The 19840-nt window shown below is 40.1% G+C and overlaps 2 protein-coding genes across 4 annotated transcripts; one reads left to right on the top strand and one right to left on the bottom strand.

Moving 5' to 3' along the window:
• The first annotated feature begins 1840 nt into the window (after positions 1-1840).
• On the top strand, positions 1841-6737 carry si:ch211-57i17.5 (usherin). The gene is made up of 6 exons (XM_051408153.1): positions 1841-2190; positions 3264-3427; positions 3611-3715; positions 4847-4918; positions 4996-5169; positions 5459-6737. Exons 2-6 carry the CDS (start codon positions 3371-3373, stop codon positions 5546-5548), a joined length of 498 nt encoding a protein of 165 aa, XP_051264113.1. The 5' UTR covers positions 1841-2190; positions 3264-3370; the 3' UTR covers positions 5549-6737.
• A 175-nt stretch (positions 6738-6912) lies between these two features.
• fez2b (fasciculation and elongation protein zeta 2b) lies at positions 6913-19544 on the bottom strand. Of its 3 annotated transcripts, XM_051408137.1 has the most exons (11): positions 19141-19540; positions 15179-15287; positions 14778-14894; positions 13849-13990; positions 12801-12928; positions 12242-12391; positions 11866-11946; positions 11203-11278; positions 10967-11032; positions 10519-10546; positions 6913-10083 (listed from the first exon to the last, which is right to left on the bottom strand). In XM_051408137.1, the coding sequence occupies exons 1-10, from the start codon at positions 19446-19448 to the stop codon at positions 10536-10538; spliced, it is 1188 nt and encodes a 395-aa protein (XP_051264097.1). In that variant the 5' UTR covers positions 19449-19540; the 3' UTR covers positions 6913-10083; positions 10519-10535. The 3 variants fall into 3 exon arrangements, with proteins under 3 accessions (XP_051264097.1, XP_051264099.1, XP_051264098.1); XM_051408139.1 differs by lacking the exon at positions 10519-10546 and having other exon boundaries at positions 19141-19544; XM_051408138.1 differs by lacking the exons at positions 10519-10546; positions 11866-11946.
• Positions 19545-19840: the final 296 nt, after the last annotated feature.

Below are 19840 nucleotides of genomic sequence, written 5' to 3'. Positions count from 1 at the left end.
GAAACTCAAACATCCAATTAAGTCACAAAGAGAAAAACACATTTGAAGGGGTATTTTAACATTAAATGGGAATAGAGATCATATTAAAATATTATTGTCTGGGAAGCCCCATTGTCCAGTGAACCGTGGTGAATCATGTTTAATTTAGTCATTTTGAGGTGGAAGAAGAAAACAAGACCACAGAGCAGTAAAGTACAACCTGGTCCTGATCCAACCTCCTCAAATCATCCCGGGATGCTGCTCTTATGTTTAAAAGTTTTATGCCTTCCTGCGGCACTACCTGACAAACTGTTACTAAATCTGCTGCTTTACCTCTTGCCTGTCATTCTTAATCATTCGCCCACAGCAGATGGACAACTGTACATGTACAGTTAGATGTCACTTGAGAATGACACAGAGAAAAGGGACTTTATTTGCACACCAGGGCCAACTCAACTCATTGCAACTGTGCTGCTTCAGTCCTGGTAGGGAAGACAAAAGTTTGTGTTGCAACTGTTGTAGCGTGACAGTATATTGCAATAATAGCTGGGACTGAGGATAAGGGGCACTACTGCGGCTGTACTGCATATAGAGTTTATTCTCTACTGCTGTAGACTTATTATACTGGCTCGCAACAACATAACCAGTAGCTGCTGCTTAGTGCCATCATGTGGTTGTATAGCATATTGCAAAGAACACCATGCACTACACATTCCTGTGTTATTCTTAAAAACTGTATTAAGAATAATTAATTAAGTTACGGAAAGGGCTTTTAAAATTATCATTCATCCTAAAATGTGTTGCCCAAACTCTCACCCCTGACTTTTAAATATTCATGGTGAACACATTAATGTAACTGTCCACAGCTGCCATGCTTACAGAATTACCATAAAATATATAAAAAACATGATTGTACTGTAGTGACAGAGGTTTATCTTTACGCTTTTCTGGCCATTACATACAGCCTAAGACACTTTGGTTGCAATAAAATATCCATAACAGCATACATAAAAACCTCAAAGCTAAGATGAATGGCTGCATTATCATTGTTTGAGAGAGAAAAGCTAATTTTCTCCTCTAAATATACAGACAGACCCTCATTATAAATAGACTGATTTAGCTAATGAGGTAATTAAGATAATTAATGTATTAATCAGATAATATTTGAAGCCGCTGCCACATAATATAAGGGCTCGGATGAATTTAACCACAGAAACAAATTCACAGTATTTCTGCTCATAGCCTCATTAAACAACGTCCTAGATTTATTATTATTGATATGAACTCTTAACTCTTGAAGGGCTTTGATATAATCTACTTAATCTGTGCCTTCAGTATGAAGTTCACGTTGTTCTGGAGATTATTATTGTGTTCATTAAAGTATCAACACAAAGACAACAGACAGAAACATGCTGCTGTGATCATTTATCTGGATGGCAAATAATCCATCGGTTTAAAATACAGCAATAATGAAAATGTGACACTTTATGAATTTATTTAGAGGACATGTTAGGGGAGTCTGTGCCTTGCTCAAGGACACTTCAACACCCTTGCAAACAGTGAACTGAAATAAAGGATGGGCTTCACATCTTATTATAATGCCACATAAACAAATTTTTGTGTGTATCATCCTCTGCAAACGTGTCTTTTAATGGTGCAACATGCTGTCATGAAATTTATTATGTATGTCAAATATATGTAATATGCATATGTAAGTCAATATAAAACATATGTGAGATATAGTTTTATAAAAAAGGACACACAAACACAAACAGAACCTGAGGATCAGAGGGGTGATATGGCTACTACACTACCATGCCTCTTCAGGTAAACTGCAACCTGACACCTGGCTGTTACCATGGCACTGCTGAAGAAAAGCAATGGTTGATGGGAGTTTTGGAGCGTCAGAGAAACACAAATGCAGGTCGTTCAAGTCACTTTTAGCTCTGACACTAGATACTATATTTCTTCCTCCTGCTGTCTAGGAAACATTTCCTTCAGGGCAGGGAAGAAGGGACATGGGGGATCGAACTTTTTTTGTGTCTTGAAGAGCGCAAGTCAGCAAGTAAAAGTATCAGCTGTAAAATATTGATGGGGCAACAGGTGTGATCCTAAACGCCCCGGCAGGTCTTTGCCCTTCTGATCGATGTATCTCACAGCGAGGGGCTGCCAGCACCCCCACCACAGGTCAAACCACGGACCTCAGCACTGGTGAGTCTCTGAGCGGACACACTTGTCTCTCTCACTTCACTTTTCATCCATCACTCGTTCCTCATTCTGCAACAAGAATGACTGGAACGAGCTAGAAAGAAAAGAAAATAATGGCATTATTACTCAGTGAACAGCACTATGTTGCCTTCAGGGCCTGTCAATATAGTGTATAATGTACCAATCTAACCAGAGACTTGACATGTTTAAGACCGCAAAAGTCTGTGGAAATATAAATGGATGAAAGTGGCGTGTGGTGCATTCTGCAGGCAGGAAACTAGGCCATGGGCACAAGTATGTCTCCAGTTACAGTGTTATCTCTTTTCTACAGTACATGTGTGATCGTCTTTCTTTCTCACAGTGTTGACTTGTGACGTACTCCTATCAAATGTAACCCCAACAGAAGTCTGAATAAATATAGAAGAATAATGAATCATTTAGATATTTTTATATTAGTGTTCTAAGGCGACATTTGTAGGACCAATAGGAGGAGCCAGAGGAACCTGATTATTTCCACAGTATCTGTCTCATGAACTACTGTCAGGATAAAGGGAAGGTTTCAGCAAATATGACAAAATGTAATTGACCCTTGCTAAGTCCCGCCCCTTTTTGTTCTGTGCACCAATAACAGCTGAGCAAGACCTGGTCAACTTTATCCTCTCATGTACTTAGATATGGAAAAGGTAACCATGTTTAAGAAACAACCACAATTTGAAGATGTTTAAAAGATAAAAGTGACATATACTCACATCGTAAGGTAGTTAATGTTAGCAAAATGCTAGATAAGTAGCTAGCAAATTTTTTTATCAATCGTTATTCAGCAAACATAGATGAACCTAGCACTTAGCATTCAGGTATCTACATACAGTAAGGAGGAAGTTGACCGATGTTCTGACCAAGGCTTGCTCAAATGATATTGGAGCACAGAGCTAGAAGGGGCGGGCCTTAGGAAGAGTTGGATGATTGGACGATTGTAACTATCGTAAAAGATCAGTTACAAATCAACAACTACAGTGGCCCACACTAAAGAAAACCGAATGACACCAATAAAACACAATCAAACACTTTCCCTGCAGATTCACCAAGCCCCACTCCTCCTGGAGGAGGTGGAGGGGGTGGTGAGCGGGCAGAGGGAGGTCAGGGGGGCCAGCCGGTGGTCCGAGAGCTGTGGTTCATCGTGGTGATGACAGGCATCGCCCTGCTGCTGCTGGCCGTCGCCTTAGGTGTCATACTTCATAAGGTAAGAGACAGTTATGTTGTGTTATACAGTGTGTCAGGAGTGAACGCCCGGGAAAGGAATGATCCCAACATCACAGGCCCTTTAAAATCCTTTCTTTCATCAGCAAGAAAACAGTCACTTTTGGGAACCTTCACTTAGGCGTCACTTAGGTTCTGTCTTTTCTGCCCTGTGGTCCTGCTCTAGGTCCTGAACAAACCCCCCTTCACCAGAGAGAGACCCCCACTGGTGGCCCTGCCCATGCAGAAGAGGAGCCCCATGGCTGTTTATCCACCCAGCAACTCTGTTTTGGTGAATGGACATTCAGTCATTTACTAATCACTATTCACTACACGGAGAATGAGCCTTTTTAATGCCAGACACTATGGCTGTAACTAATAACATTAACGTTGGCTCCGTTTCATTCAAGTGTGCCAGACTGCACAGTTCTAGCCCTCTTCAACTGGAACACCTAAATGGAACACAGCCATCGTTATTGTTATTAATCACTCCTGTGGTTTTCCTGCTAAGACTTGAGAAGTATCTGCAGTGAATGTGAAAAGAGCCTATTCTGTGTAGAATTATACTTTTTCAACTATAAAGAAGTGATAGTTTAAGATGTATTTATTTGCACTACAAATATATTTATTGAGCTGGATATTGCTTGCCATTCCCAATGACATTTTCTTAATATTTTTTTGTTGAGTTTTAATGTCAAGGAACACCCCAATGTTACCACAAAAAAGAAAATGTTTAATGTATATAATAATATACAATATAGTTGGCACTAGTTTTTAGTTCGTATTGTGGGATTATTTATGGAAGTCTGAGTTGTATAAGTGGTGGGATGTAACTAAGTACAGAGAGATTTGAGATATTTGTACTTTACCTGATTATTTTTCTTTCCATGCAACCCTAACCCTTACCCTTATACGTCTGCGTCACAACATTTCAGAGCAGGGTAATATTGTACTTTTTTACTCCACAACAGTTATTTGAAAGTTTGAGCTTCGTATTACAAGTTAGGATTTTGCACAAACAAAATGTACAGCTGAAACAATTCATCAACTAAAAAACCAACTACAATAGTAAAATCCTGTTTTAACATTAATGTATAATAATAATTTAATGATAATATATAATAGTATAACAGTTACAGTACTTTTACTTATCTCCGGAATCTTTTGAGCAAAAAAAAATATTTTTTTCTTATTATATTTTGTAGAGAAATTATTATCATGCAAAAAAAAAATGTTCCAACAAACAGAAATCCCTACAAATATAATTCATATCCTAGGCATAAATATAAAGCCATAAATGACAACCAACGCTAATAAATGGCAGATAATCCATAGCAAAGAGTTTCACACACAGTCCATGTTTTCCTGTTTGCTTACAGAGTGTAAACCTGTTGTTAAAGTCTCACCTACTGTCCTTTTTCAGTTTGACACTGTACCTGACACAACAGGCTTCTCCAACAGTGTAACCCTCAAGGGCTTCACCATGAAGATGGAGGTAAAAACCAACACACACAAAGAAGTACTTGCACATGTGCAATGGCGTACATATCCACCTTTCTCCCCTCCCACCAGGAAGTTCTGGAGGCTAAATGTGAGCTCGTTGACGAGGTCCCGCCGCAGGGTGAGCTAGGGATCCTCAGTGTGAACTCCCTGAGGCGCAGCGTCAGCCAGGTGATGGACGGGAAGTCCCTCACAGGGGACGACGAAGCGTGGGACCCACACGTTTCAGGCCATGACAGTGGGATGGTGAGAGACCCCAAAAACGTATGCTGAAGCTGTTCAGACCCCTCTGTTACCGCAGTTGTTGCTGTTAGTTCAGTTCTGGTCTTAGATAAAAGAATCTCATCCAACACAAGCATTACACATATTTTCACAGCGGTGCATCAATACAAAGATACATGGGTGAGACAACTAGACATTAACACACTTAGACTTTTACACAGACGCAGAAAGACCTATTTAAACAACTTTCAAAGTGATCTGCTGCTGAGTCCTGCATCCTCCATTTAACAAGCTCTGCTCCTCTTCCTAACAGTTTATGGACGACGAGGAATTTGTTGACACCATCAAAGGCTTCAGCACTGTGAGGAAGGAGCACACCATGTTCACTGACACCAACCTGTGACCCGAGGATGACCTTTGAACCCTACAGGACACGGGGCCTTGGATGTTTTAACATTTTGACGCCTTGTTTCGTCTGAAGCCCTGGCCAGTTAAAGTGTCGCTGTGGTTGTAAACAGGTCAGACACAGCAGAGGTGAAGTTTCTTCTCTCTTAGGATGAAAAATGAAGGGAGAGGAGCCGAACATGACAAGAGCACTGGAGTAAGACATTAAAACACAACTGGTCAAGCTACATTTGAAGTGTGAAGGAGGAAGTCTGAGGATATACTCAAAATTTAAAACAGCTGAATACAGACTGAATACAGATTGTGACACAAGAAACCAAAGACGTGAACACAGAACATAGTCATCTTTTTGAGTTTGTTCCCCATATTTTCCCCCTAGAGAGACTACTTTTATGTGATAATTTTGAAAAAAGGCTTACTTTTTTATTTTATTATTATTATATTATTATTCTTTCATTTTCAATCAACTCTCCATGACTGGAAACTTTTGGTGGATGCAAGTGCCATTAAGTTAATCAGTAGTAACTGAGAGGACCATGCACAAAACAAACTCTTTCCTCTTATCATTTTGTTGTTTTCCTACAATACTCTGTGTAGTCTGAAAGATGATATTAGCAAATTACAGTGACCACATGTAGGTCAGATGGTGGTATCCAACTGGGTAAGATGGAAGATGTTTTGTTGGCAAGGACTGTTCGACTGAGTATATGTACGGTTTGATATGATATAGAAAATGGGGACAGGAACTGGTTGGTTGCTACTTTAAATACAGCAAATGATTGACACAACTAGCTTCAGGCCTTATTGTCCTCAATGCGTAAGTTTGTCCTCAATATTATATACGGTCTTGTGAATTATTCAAACATTCATGGGTTTTGTAGTTAAATTATCAAGACACACCATGTATAGTCAGTTATGAACAAGGAGTTAAATATACCAGAGCAATTATAAAATGTCCCTTTTCAGGTTCTCTTAAGGTATGTGAGACTTTGTTGAAGGAGATGAAAAAACAGAATTAACTCTTTAACTTCTAGTTTTCTTTTATAAGTAATTTTTAATGAAAATAACTGCACCTGTGTCAATGTCATGCATGTATGTCCAAATATGGTGGAAGACAGGATTAAGTATTCCTTTATAGACAAAAAATCTCACGCTTAAAATAAATAAACCAGTGTTATTTGAAATTGTCACAGAGCAAAGAGCCTTGCTTTTATTTTGTTAATACATGTAAAGTTTAAGTAAAATAAGTGATTTTTGTTCGATATGCATGGGCAGTTTGTGGCTACAGAGTGAGTCTTATAAAACTGTGATAAAATAATGTGTTACACTTGCACACACACACCACAGTGAGCCAAAAGCACATAAAAGTCTTCACATATTAATTTATTTGAAATGAGTTGCAATGCAATGAGGGCACAAACACTTGTACCATTACAGTCAATAACATGGTTACAAAACGAACATTTACATAATAAATTAATATACTGCAGTACCAAATGAGACAGTAAACATAAAACCCCAAACTGGGGAATTATATTGCATTAAAAACAAAAAGGAGTTGGTTTAATGTACAAAAATTGTCAGGCATTTACAAAGGCAGCCTCTTTTCTCCATTGCTTGTTTTGTTGTACATATATAAATATAAATCTCTAAATTGTAGTTACACTGATATGTCTGCTAAGAAGAGACCAGATTAGGGGCACCGCCCTGAGACCCTCCACTAATGTCCATGCTGTCATTTCATTATAAAACACAAGATAGATTTACACGGTTGGTGTCATTTTCATTTAAGCTTTTGTGAGATTATGATCAACCGAGGGATGTTCTCCTAAAATGGCTCATGTGTTTCACTGCCACAAGCCTTCTGATGTTTAACTTTTCCCTTTTTGATATATTTTAACAGTTTGAATTCATTACTTGCTTTGAGTTGCTCTGCACTTATCCCTTTAGTGTGATATCTTTATGTCCATAAACAAAACAAACTAATCCTTATTAGAAATGTGTTTGCAGCAGTAAAGTGCAAGGAGCACATGCTAGTCTGTGAATGTTTTCAAAGCTGGGAACAGTAGAAACAACAGTTATATATAAATAGTTAAATATAGCACTACAAGCTTCCTTTACAAAATAATTAATTGGACCCCTCAAATTTAAGCAACCCTTTGTGCAATCTTACCCAACATCCATGAACTTTATCACACCCCTTTTCATCTTCCTATGCACCTTTCTTCTCACCACTTCCTTCTTCTCGCAGAGAGACACGCTTAAAATATTTATCCAATAAACTCCTTTTTTAAGAGAGTCTCACCTTCTCCTACAACTTAACAACTGATTTTCTAAAGAGTCTAAGTTTAACTGCATCCACGCTCTCGTCTCTAGACTGCTACACCAAGCACATGCTACTGAAGCCTGTACCATTTAGCTGCTGGCTGCACCTACTACTATTACTACTAGAGTCTAGGACATTAAATTGTGTTTCAACAAGTCATGACATAATCAACATCTGTAAAATGCTACCCTGATTTAGTCAAGAGGCTACAATGATTACCCCTATCTGCTCATCCAGGTATTTAAAGATATTTGTTGAAAAGATAAAAGTGCAGCAAGTTTAAGTGTAGTTGATCAAATGTCGCCAGAAACATACGAAGACTCAGGAATGTCAGTACCTTTTCAGAACAAGATTTTAAATTACTAACACTGATGATCGTACCTGAGAGCTAGACTAGACCTGATCTGACCGTGTGTAGTGCACCTGTAGTAGCTGGTGGTCTGAACGTTAGTGTACCAACCTGCTGATGACACATGCAGCGCTAGATTGGTGGTACACGGTTTTTAAAGGGGCGCTCCAGTGATTAGTATTGCACTGCCGTAAGGGTTGGGAAACATGCAAGAGATGCTTTAAAAAAACAGAATGGTCAAAGTTGATGAGACAGAGGCTGAGATATTCTGACTTTTAGTCCAAAAACACTGCATCCTACATTTCCCATAATCCAACCTGGCTGTATTTTTGTTCGACTAAACATGCACAAATGTTTTTACAGGCTGAGCCGCACTCCGTATAGTGTGTAAACTCAGTGGAGCGCCCCTTTAAGGTTGTTTAAATTCTCATGCTCATGATGACCAATAAGAGATAAATCGAACCGGATGCATGACAACAATTGACAACATGTTGACGTGCTTTTGGCACCACAAGCTTACGCTTCTAAACTTCATCTAATGCTAATCTAGTGAGACGTACTCTGTAGTACCTCCACCACATATTCCACTACTACATGACCAGATCACTGACAGACTAAAGTGCTACCACGAAATTTACAGTTACAGTTAAAGGGTTAACAGATAGAGAAAACCTTTTAACAGAAGCTTAACTACACAATTATCAAACCTACCTACCTTTTAACATACTCTTAACTACGCTGTTTATCTAATGCTTTTATACTAATGCTAAAAAGTTATACGAGGTATTTGCAGACTCATGTTAATGAGGACTCTCCTGGGGAAGTGATAAAGTTGTTGGGGGATGGTGGTCACTACTCGAGGGCTCAGAGGTCAATGGACAGCATTCACAAAATAATGTTGCAATGTGGTCACAAAAGTGGCTACTGGCAAGTCCCCAATCTCACTAAAAACAAACCCCTTCTCCAAAAAATATGCTTTACATGTGTTTGTTCATCCAGCTATTACTTTGTCAAAACTTTTTTCCCTTTTTCAAAAAGTAAAAAGTTCCCAAAACTGTGCAATTTATCTTAAATTGTATACAAAATATTTCATTTTAAACATTCAACTAACTGCTAATATTGAGCATAAACCCAAAATCAACATGTGAAGACAGGTGGACCTAGGATTTTAGATTTTAAAATTAAAGGGTTTGCTCTTTGATCCTTAGCAAGCAGAGTTTTTCAACCCCAAGATATTATTAGCAATCAATCAACAAATTATGCCATTATGGCAAAAGTTTCCATTCAGGAAAAAAAAAAAAGTATGCTCGATATCACAACCATTCTGGCTTTTCGAGATTCAGCCAGGATTTGTTTTACTCCGTCAGGCATGAATTACACGGATGCAAATGCATTTGAATTTACAAATCTGGACTGGACTGGACTGCATCTCCCTCACACAGACCTGCTGATAAAATACACCTGACCCTGTCTCCATTTAAAAGCTGCTGGCTAATCAGGAAGTAAGGTGTTCAGACTAATACTGATTACTGGCATCCATAGACAAGTCATCATGCAGTCAGGATATACAGGGTTGTAGCACTCAGGCATTAAAAAGTTAAAACATTACAAATGAAATGAACTATACAGACTGAAGAGCTATATCTAGAGTTAAAATCTAAGGAAAAACAACAGTGGCAAAGTCAAAAAAAAAAATGCCAAAAGGAAAGAAAGTCTATGTGTTGACAAACAGGGAGGAAGGAAGATTTGGATTCTTAATCCATTATCTGAGTTCGTCCGGATTACCAGAACCCTCTTCTGATGGTCCAATGGTTCTGGAAACAGGAGGCTCGCCTTTGGCTTTACGTAGGACAAAGAACTGTGGAGAAAAGATGAGATCATCTGATTATCAATGCTGCTGGAAAAAAAAAAAAAAAACCTGGCACATGAAGGAGAGCTGTACATTATGGAAGAGCAGCTACCGCAAGGAGGAAATGTAGGGTGAGAAAAGAGAAGAAAAAAAAGGTGAGAAGCAGACACGTGAACAGCTGCTACTACAAGCTTGCAGTAAAGGGGGAATCATGTGCATGAGTGTATTGGTGTGTTTCAGAGGTAGGTGTAGTGCAGCCACAAGCACCACAGAGCACAATAGGCACTACAGCAACGATTGAGTGGGGGGAAGGCTGCTGCTTTTGAAGGAGGGAGATAGTGATACTACGAAGACGTACTGAGAGAGAAAGAGAAAAGGGCGTTTGACAGGGCTCAGAGGGCTGAAGGTGAAGAATCTGTGTTAATGTGTCAGTGCCTCACAAACCTCAGTTTCCACTGCTCTCATACCAGAGCTACCCAAAGGACAATGCAGCACAGACGAAAGACAAGGAAGGTACAGGTCAACATTGAAGGGTGATTGAAGCATTTTTCCCCCTCCCTTTAATTAATCCTTGTGTTGAGTGCTACTGTTTTCTTTTCTCTATGTCATCATATTTCTCTACCATCAGCTTCCCTGAAAATGGAGAAATTCATTTTGCACTTCCTCTTTCAGGCAACAGGGGGCAGGATGTCTGAATGTCAGGTGGCACAAACAAAAGCCACCTAGCAGTGACAAACACCTCTAAATATAACTCGCTTTTGGGACACATTTTGAGGTTTTGTTTTGTATATTACTGCAATAAACATGATGTGACTTAAGTTGCTCAGCTTTTCATCCTACTCACCGATATATATATATATATATAAGTGACTGCAGACGGCTGTGTGTTTACCTTTGAGAATGTAGTCTGTTAGCAGGGCAGGCACCTTCTCGCTGTCATCCCTCATGGCGTGGAGGACTAGCAGGGAGAGAGCAGCACATTACACTCTTTGAAAACGTAACATGCACTGAGGTAAAATAAAAAATAAAAAACTCGCCCGAAAACATGAAAGCAAACAAGTTGCAGAGACTAACACATCTAATTCTGTCATTATGGTCCGGTTGGTGTGTGTGTGTCAATACACTCACTCTTTGTGAGGATCTGGAGGTCTTCTACCGACGGGGAGCCAGCTTTCTTCTCATAAGGGATTACTGTGGTCAGGTACTGAAAAAGAGAAGATCATGTAAGACACAATGAAAGAAGACTGTTATACATATATACTTTATATACATTATATATATGGTATATAGTGTCATTGCACACCCTTAATCTTAAAACAAATAATGTTTCCATGTTGTAAGAAGGTGATAAAATATGATGTCTGTCAGTGCCACGAAGGTCGACATAAGAACATGATAAGCAAGTACAGGCTAGTAGTTAGCTTCAACATTTCTTAAGAGACTTGTGTTCACTTTAATGTGAGCTAAAGAAAGCAATGAATATGCAACAGTGTATTCTTGGCTTGAAACAAAGGAACAACAGGATGATGACACAGTAAAAGCTGCAAAATATGACATGTAATGAAATAAAATAAATAGAAGGGAAGTGAAGGACAGAAATCAAGTTATTAAAAAATGAAGCAAGATAAAAAATTCAAATTAAAAAAGAAAATAGATATAACAAATCACTGGCCGAACGCCAGTGGTAGCTGTTGAGAAAGAAAGAAACATGCCGGTGGTAAAAAAACGAAAAAGGACAGAAAAATATCTGCAAAGAAAAGGGATGTGAGTTGAAAGAAAGAGCAGGGGCACCTGTTTGTCCCCTCCTGTGTTGCCAAAAGTTTGACGGAGGCCATTTTGAATGACATTGGAGAGTCCCTCCAGAGTGAGGAGCTACAAGGAGTGAGAGGAAGTAGGAAAAACAGAAAGCAAAGAGAGATGAGGAGGTCTCTATATTACGGGGAAAGTGGGAAAAAGGTTTCGGCACAGACCCCTTGGTGCTGGTATAAAAGCAGCTCTCCCATGCAAACATCTGTCAGGTCATGCATTGTGCATTTCTCCTCATACTTTGAACAAGTGTGTGGCAGTGTACATGTGTGTCTATATTACTGATCGTCATTATAAATCATGCACACAGCGTATATGAGTTTGTCTTATGCCTCCCACGCCGTGTCAGCACATGACTCACCGTGCCTGGTATGTGTGTGCTGGCGGTCCTCTGGCCGTTGGGCCCCGTTGTAGTCGTACTTCTGATTTTCTTCTTCTTCCGCAGCAGCTCACGGTGCTCCTTCTGTCTGTTCTGCACGTCGATCAACAGCGAGATGAAGCTGTTCTTCACCTGTTTTGTTTTTTTTAAAAAACTTAATTTCTGTTGGTTTTTAGGATCAGGCTACCATTTAGTTTTGTCATTACATGTATAAATAGAGAAATCTATTTTTATCTACTGTTTAAAAATACACTGTGACAGAGTCACGTCACTGAAGCAAATTACATTGTAGAGAAATAAAGCTGCTAGCGATTCACTGACCTCTATCACCGCTGCTATCTATCACAGAACGCTGTGAGCACTGCAGTCTGTTTGAATGTGCTGTCTGAATCACGTCACTAACATTTAAAAGCTTCTTCAAAACAAAGAATCACTGTGAATTTCTCTGACCAATTGTGGCTTTAAGGTCGGCTGAATGCTGTTAATAGTTCAATCATTTTTGGACTGGTTCTTAGCTTTTCACAAACTGAAATCAAAGTACCTCCTTTTCATAGTCCAGTTCATCTCTCAGGGCCAGAGCCTGGATCAGCTCTTCACTGTAGCGGCGAATGGCCGTCTCTACTTCCTCCAGAGTCTCGGTCAGCTCAGACACAGACAGCTGACGCAGCCCTAAGGATGGCGGGTAGATATATTAGGAAGAAGTAGCGTGACGTACAGTATATTCAGGTACTTGTGTGTATGGGCTTGTCTGAAAGCACGGTGGGTTTGATGAGTATTCAGCAAGTGAGGATGGTAGTTTGACAGTTTCACTTTGGGAGCCTAATTATTCCTGAATGGAACACAAAATACCAAAATGTTGAATATTCATGATTACTGTTAGGTAACTGTTTCCAATACTACCATCAATTAATTAATCCCTGTCATAACTGAGATACAGACACTTAAAGCACAAAATCTCCTTTTAAAGAGAAAAAAAGGTATGTATCATCCATCGCAGCTAAATGTTAGCATCCAGACCCAATCTTGTGTTATAAAGCACACAAAAGCTTCCTTTGACCTTTGTAGCGTAGTATATAGTATAAATGCAAGGTGCATAAGATTAAAATGGTCATTGTAAAGACAATACAGTTAAGTGCTTCCTAGCATATGAAGGCCAAGTGGTGGAAGTGATATGAATCTAGTGTGAGTAACCAGCTCAGTGTAAATACTGAGAACCTTGTGATGCTCATTATGTGCCACCCAATATGTAAAACACACTACATGCTCTAGTTGATATATGCAGATACTGGAAGCAAAATCCGTACCCTTAAGGCAAACTGGGTGCAAATGCTCAGTCCACACCAGTCTGGCAAGCCAAATATATGCTGCTGATTATATAACATGCAAGAACATCGTAATTGATGTCTGTTTGTAACACATTACATAAGAGCGTTATTGCTTTCTTCATGTGACAGGCTGTGCGACCCATTACACTTCATTAAGTGATTTAGATAACCGTCAAATGGCAGTAGAGTGTGAAAAAAAGCTCTGCTGTCTCACAAGGGGGTGAGCACAATAACAAAGCACCCCAACCACTGACGTGTACTCACGGTCCTCATAGCTGGTGTTGGAGCCCGAGCGTTTCAGAGTGTGGAGGTCCTGAGAGAGCATGGACAGGTCGGACTGTGAGGGACTCTCATCATCTTCTGGGTCTGGAGACTCCTGCATCATCTCTTCTATCTCCTCTATGACCTAAACACACACACGTTGTGAATTTGTAGGTTTAGGTACGGGTGTATGAGACTATGTGACAGTGGATTTCCATGTTAGTTTTGTGGATAGAGAGGAGATAAAGGTTTGTTGTCCAGCTGGTAATATTGCTGTTTACACATGGATATTTACTGCTTGAAACACTGTTTTCCTGTATAATATTATCACCTCGGTGTCTAGTGGGCTTCTGGATCTCCTGCCAGAGTTCTATGTTAATGGAAGATCAAAGTTGTTGTCTTATCTGACAATAAAGACATTTTTTCCAGGATGCTATTTTGGTTTTACTTGGTTCAGTCTGGTTGGAGTTTTCCCCTAATTATGTTAAATCATCGCAAGATTTATAAAAGCTTCCCAGGAAGAAATATCCCAAGTGGAACATTTGTGTATTATGTACCATGCAACATTATGCTGAGATGCTAAATGCTAAACACTGTTACACAGAAAATATTACTGAGCAAACAGGATGGACTTTGGATTAATTATTTGGCCATGACTTATAGAAGGGACATTTTTCTTTTCTTTTTCCACAGACATGAATTTGCATGTTATGCAAGTATGTTGCAGATGTGAAAGGCACCAAAGACAGGAAACAACAATTTGCAGAGATTTGATATAACTTATAAGCTCAAATGTCCTAACATTCTGTGAAAAACTGTGCTATATTAACATTACCACTGTATTCACATTTTGATAGTTTTCCAAATATATAATATTTTTATTATATAATATTCCAAAACTATAAAAAACCACTGTGAGTGAGAAAAGTCACCTGTTCGGCTGTGAAGAGCGGCTCATCGTTGATGCAGGAGACGATTATCGAGTGCATATCCATCTGCTCCCTCAGCTCCTCGTCGTCTGACAGATCCAGAGACTGGTTGTCCAACTTCTGTCCATCGGTAAGGAGGGAGAGAGATTTCAGAAAGAACGAAAGAGAAGAACTTGGATGAGACTAATGAACAGGTGGTTAAGCAGATTGAGGGCAGAGGAGCAGACTGTTTACATTTGGCTCGTCTCCTGAAAGGTGACATCAAAGACAGAGCAGAGGTACGGAAATGTTGCCGGCGTGTTTATTGTGTGCTTGACATAGTACACTAGGCTAGGCACGTGCTCTGTGTGTGTGTGTGTGTGTGTGTATACATATGTGTGTGTGTGTGTGTGTGTGTGGGATACCTCAGGCTCAGTGAGGTTGAGGGTGGGCAGGTGTAGGGAGCGAGTGTGCGATGTCTTCCAGTCCACAGCCATCACGTTGCCGTAATTATCTGTCAGAGCGTTCCACACCCTGGAGGAAAGCAAGAGAGGTTCATGATTCAATTAGGATTGGAGAATATTGTGAGAACCAGAAAATAGTTGTGAGCATAGAACACAAGATAAGGGAAGAGTTTTCACCTCAGAGCAGATAAGACAGACCCTGTTTCCTTCTCTTTTTGTACTGTGACACAGCATTACTGTCAGTGTTACAGTATGTCCTGCTGTCTGACCACCCCCTCACCACTTCAATGTGTTCCTGCTGCTGCATCTCACAGCAGCCATCTGAACCCACTGACGAATGCACCAGTGCCTTATTCACACACGTCATTTTGTTACCCAGTAAACATTCCCTGGTGAGAAACATTGACGCATACGCGGTAGCCCAACCTTTAAGCAGAGGTCCGCCAACTTTTTGGTAGCCCATATGGAATTAATTTAAGAACTGTGTGTTCAGATCATTAGAGGCTTTTTGAAGTTTGCTAATAATCTCCGATCTGGTTTAGAAACAGTGTCATCATTATACCAACAGGCTGTTTAGTGTTTACAATACTCTGCAACAAGCTACTTGGCAGAGGACTTATCACAGCCGAGCATATGGTAGCGTGGAGTCTGTTAAACAAACAAGTTTACTGTTCAACTGCGAAATCCATCATATTTTTTCACTGGGTACCAGACTTAAGGGATTGTTGCAAAATATGTGCAAGTATGTGAACATATAATCTGAAATAATATTTATTTTTGCCAAATGTTGGTATGAACTCAAAACATCCAGTTTTTGTGAAGTTCTACACATTATACATGATTTGAGCAGTTAAATGTTAAGTGCATTTTTATATAAACTAAATAAAACTGCCCCTTTATGTGGTTCCTATTAAAAAACAGAACTAAAAAGTGTAGACATTACGCAAGTTTTCAAACACTATGACAGAAAATGGAGTCTGTGCAGAATATAAAAAATATATATAAAAAAAGTGCACATGCAAGTCACTGTGTTTTTATCTCTGATCCTAACTGCTGCGAGCGGAGCGAGGATGGATGCTGTGAACCCATGTGTCAGAGTGACTCTGCATCTCTCTCTCTCTCTCACATACACACACAGACACACACACAGACAAATGTTTATGTAACTCGCATGTTTCTCCCTGAAGTGCTCATGCACAGCTTGGGGAGTGGGGGGCTGAGGGGTTGTTCTAAATAGGGCAAAGGCTGGCAGGAAATATATTTTGTGCCTCAAGCAAAGACACTGTCTCAGACACGTGAGTGCGTGCCAAAACTCACCATTAGCTTCACTTTCACACACAGCATTTACATTTAAAAGAACAAGGCTAGTCCGTATTTCAAGGGACCAATTGGCTTGTTTCTACCTCAACGCTGTGCCAATTTGTCAGAATGACTTTCGTGAATATATTTATGTGGATGCTGTTGTATCAACACACATGGGCACAAATAATCCACATGCACGACCTGACTTTCACACGAACACATTTAGCTTTCTCCAGGCTCACTCTCACCCAAACCCGCACACATTTCCTCCTTGTCATCCCCGTTGTTCGTCTCAGTCACGGTCTTGCTGGAGAACTTGTTAAGCGCCTAGGCACGTCCTGCAAAGTGCAGTCATCCAGAAAAGACTCTCACTGAGCCTGGCGCTGCTCTTTGGGCTTCACCGGGCTGCAGTCCAATTATTCTGTTCCCTCTTTCCTCCGTCTCTTTACCTACAACAACTATAGCGGTTTATTTCACTGTCTGTCCATCCTTCTTACATTTCCCTAAACATTTAGAGCACCATTAACTCCAAGACTGTTGCTACTGCTGGCTGTGATAAGCTCTCCACTACTGTATTTGATCAAATGTCCAAGAAAAACAAATATCCAAGATCCAAGGTGATTGAGTTCTATCACAAGTCCTCAGTTCTTATGTCCAAGTGACAAACTGATATCTGTGACATTACCTGCTAGATATTTACCTAATATCTAATATCGTACAGCTGGAATGATTAGTCAATTTACAGAAAATGAATTGGCATTGGCAAAAAATACTTCTTCAACCACAAATACTTAAAATGCACTTGTTCCAGGTGTGAAAATGTGCTGCTTTATTTATCAAAAAAAATCAAGTTAGGCTAAATATCTTTTGGTTTTGGACTGTTGGTTGGACAAAAGAAGCAATCTGAGGACATCAAAAAATGTCAATTTTCTTTTATCAATAATCCATCAAACGAGAAAATAATCAAAAGGCTAGCCAATTAGCACACTACAACTGATGACTATGTTTGTTACAGTTTATTCGGCAGATAATTGTTTTGAATCTCATTTTAAATCAAATAATATTTGGGCTATAAATAGTGGGAAACATGAATACAGAGTCCATCGTGACGTCTTCAGATGTCTTTTTTTGTCCAACCAACAGTCCAACCCCCAAAGACATTCAGTTTCTAATAATATAATAGCTGTACAGAGAAAAGCAACAAATCATCACATTTGAGAAGCTGCAATGAGAAAATATTGAGAATTCTAACTAAATAAATGACAATAATTGCTAATTAATTTTCTGAGGATCAACAAATCAGCTAAATGATTCTGCTCTAATAGCCGATAATAGAAAAATGATCATTAGTTGCAGCACTAAACCATTGCTTCTTAAAGTACATTTTCACCATCCATGACCACATACAGTATAGATCTACACTGTTAACCAATTACACGATCATGTGATAAAACAGGTCAACACTGTCTAAAGTGATGAAGTCCCAAACTTAATCTTCAACCCTTATTCAGTCACATCCAAGATTCAAGTAAAGCAACACTTTTTTGTGGACATGTACATGACTAACTTCCCCTTTGGCAAATCAGGGAACGCTTACATACATAATATGATCCGATCTAACGGTGTCACAATGTTGCAATGTTAGATGCAGAAGAAGAAGAAGCAGAAGAAGGCAAGAGGGAAGAAGAGGGTGATTAATGCAGCCCACACAGCTCTGTAGTTACAGTGACGTCCATGCTCGGTGTGGGATTGATGTGACAAGATGCAGAGAAGTAATAGCATGTTGTCATGTGAATGTGTGGTTGTGACATTTGAGAGATACAACAACTGTTGAGGACCTCTGACTGAGATAACGAGGGCTGTGAAGGTGGCAAGAACAGATGCTGACTGTGAAACCTTTCATATAGCAGCGAGTACATGTATGAAACATGACGTGATGTGTCTGTTTGCAGAAAGAGGAAACAGTAGGGCTCATAAACGTCAAGTCACAAAATGTTTTGCCTCATTCATTTAAATACAAGACAAAGAGCAAGTGTGCAGGGATCAGCAGACGCGTACTCTGAATATACAATCAACACAGTTTATGGATCAGTGCTTTAATAGCTTAAAAATCAACCAATCTAGCATGAAATCAAGTATTGGTAACGTGGCATAAGCCCTCCCCTCCCCTCCCACACACACACACACACACACACACACACACACACACACACACACACAGAGGCTAAACACAAGCAACATCACTAATGTAGATAAATACAAACTCCTAATTCACCCCTTCAATGACCAGATGTTGCATTTGTCATTTGTGACATTGCAAAGTATTGCTGCTTTCTCCAGATGTGAATGTAAACTTAAACTAAAGGTAACTTAGTCAAATAATGAAACAGGCTGAAGACATGCTGTTATAATAAATATAATAAAGGACATGAAGTGTATTCAGGTATCACAGACATGCACTACCTAAGGTAAACTTTGGACGACACTGATTGCAGCTAGGCTAAAGACTCCCTCACTGGGTTAACACCAGCAGTAGGTTAGCCTGCTGAGGCTAACGTCGCTAGCTAGCTAAGAGATTAAAAGTTAGCGTAAATAAAAACCCGCATAAAATTCACACTCACTCGTCGTCCTTCAAGTAATTGTCCTCTGTGATGGGTTTAATGGGGGCTATGTTTTCCGTCGCGGTGTTGTAGTTTCGGAAACACACTGTCAGCTTCTCGTCGAAGTCGTGGACGAGGTCCTCCATCGATTTGAAGCTGCAGATCTCCCCGGAGAAACTGTTGTCCAGGTCGGAGAAATCGTCTAGGCCCGACGTCGACTCGCCCACGTTTGAGTTGAGCTGGTCCAGCCGGTCGGCCGACGCCGAGGACGGCTTGAATTCGTTAAAATCCTGCCAGTCCTCATCGAAGTGGGCTAACGGCGCCGCCATGACTGCCGGAAGGAGCTCGGTCGACAGCCAGGTAAACCCCTCGATGGTGCACTGTTTTCGGCTTCGAGACACTGGACTAGACGGCGAGGGACTGAGAGAGAGAGAGAGAGAGAGAGAGAGAGGGAGGGGGGCGGACCTTAGTGACGTCGGTCTACACGCCCCTCCCCCTTCAGATGGAGCAAAACAAACCCATATCAGCTATGGTTGTTGTGATGTTTATGTTAGCCTGGTTGCTGTCAGTCAGGAGATACTAACTGTATTCTTGAGGCCATCTTAGGCAAACAGACCCATACATCTTACATCTCCTCTGCAGTAAAGACAAACTCACTCACTCATTTCTACATGTCAGTGAGTGAGGAGCCCTTCATTCAAAACCTAAAGATTAGTAAAAA

This window comes from Dicentrarchus labrax, unplaced genomic scaffold (assembly GCF_905237075.1).
Source record: "Dicentrarchus labrax unplaced genomic scaffold, dlabrax2021, whole genome shotgun sequence".
Classification (NCBI taxonomy): domain Eukaryota; kingdom Metazoa; phylum Chordata; class Actinopteri; family Moronidae; genus Dicentrarchus; species Dicentrarchus labrax.
The sequence above is the reverse complement of the archived record's forward strand: the minus strand, read 5'-3'. Positions and strand labels throughout refer to the sequence as shown.

Excerpts from the sequence above, each read along its gene's own strand:
- si:ch211-57i17.5 (XM_051408153.1), top strand. The coding sequence starts at position 3,371 with ATGACAGGCATCGCCCTGCTGCTGCTGGCCGTCGCCTTAGGTGTCATA. Across the intron at positions 3,716-4,846 it reads CACCCAGCAACTCTGTTTTG|TTTGACACTGTACCTGACAC; the intron begins GTGAATGGACAT and ends GTCCTTTTTCAG. Across the intron at positions 5,170-5,458 it reads CAGGCCATGACAGTGGGATG|TTTATGGACGACGAGGAATT; the intron begins GTGAGAGACCCC and ends TCTTCCTAACAG.
- fez2b (XM_051408139.1), bottom strand. The coding sequence starts at position 19,448 with ATGGCGGCGCCGTTAGCCCACTTCGATGAGGACTGGCAGGATTTTAAC. Across the intron at positions 12,392-12,800 it reads AACTGGACTATGAAAAGGAG|GTGAAGAACAGCTTCATCTC; the intron begins GTACTTTGATTT and ends AAAACAAAACAG. Across the intron at positions 11,947-12,241 it reads GCACACACATACCAGGCACG|CTCCTCACTCTGGAGGGACT; the intron begins GTGAGTCATGTG and ends CACTCCTTGTAG.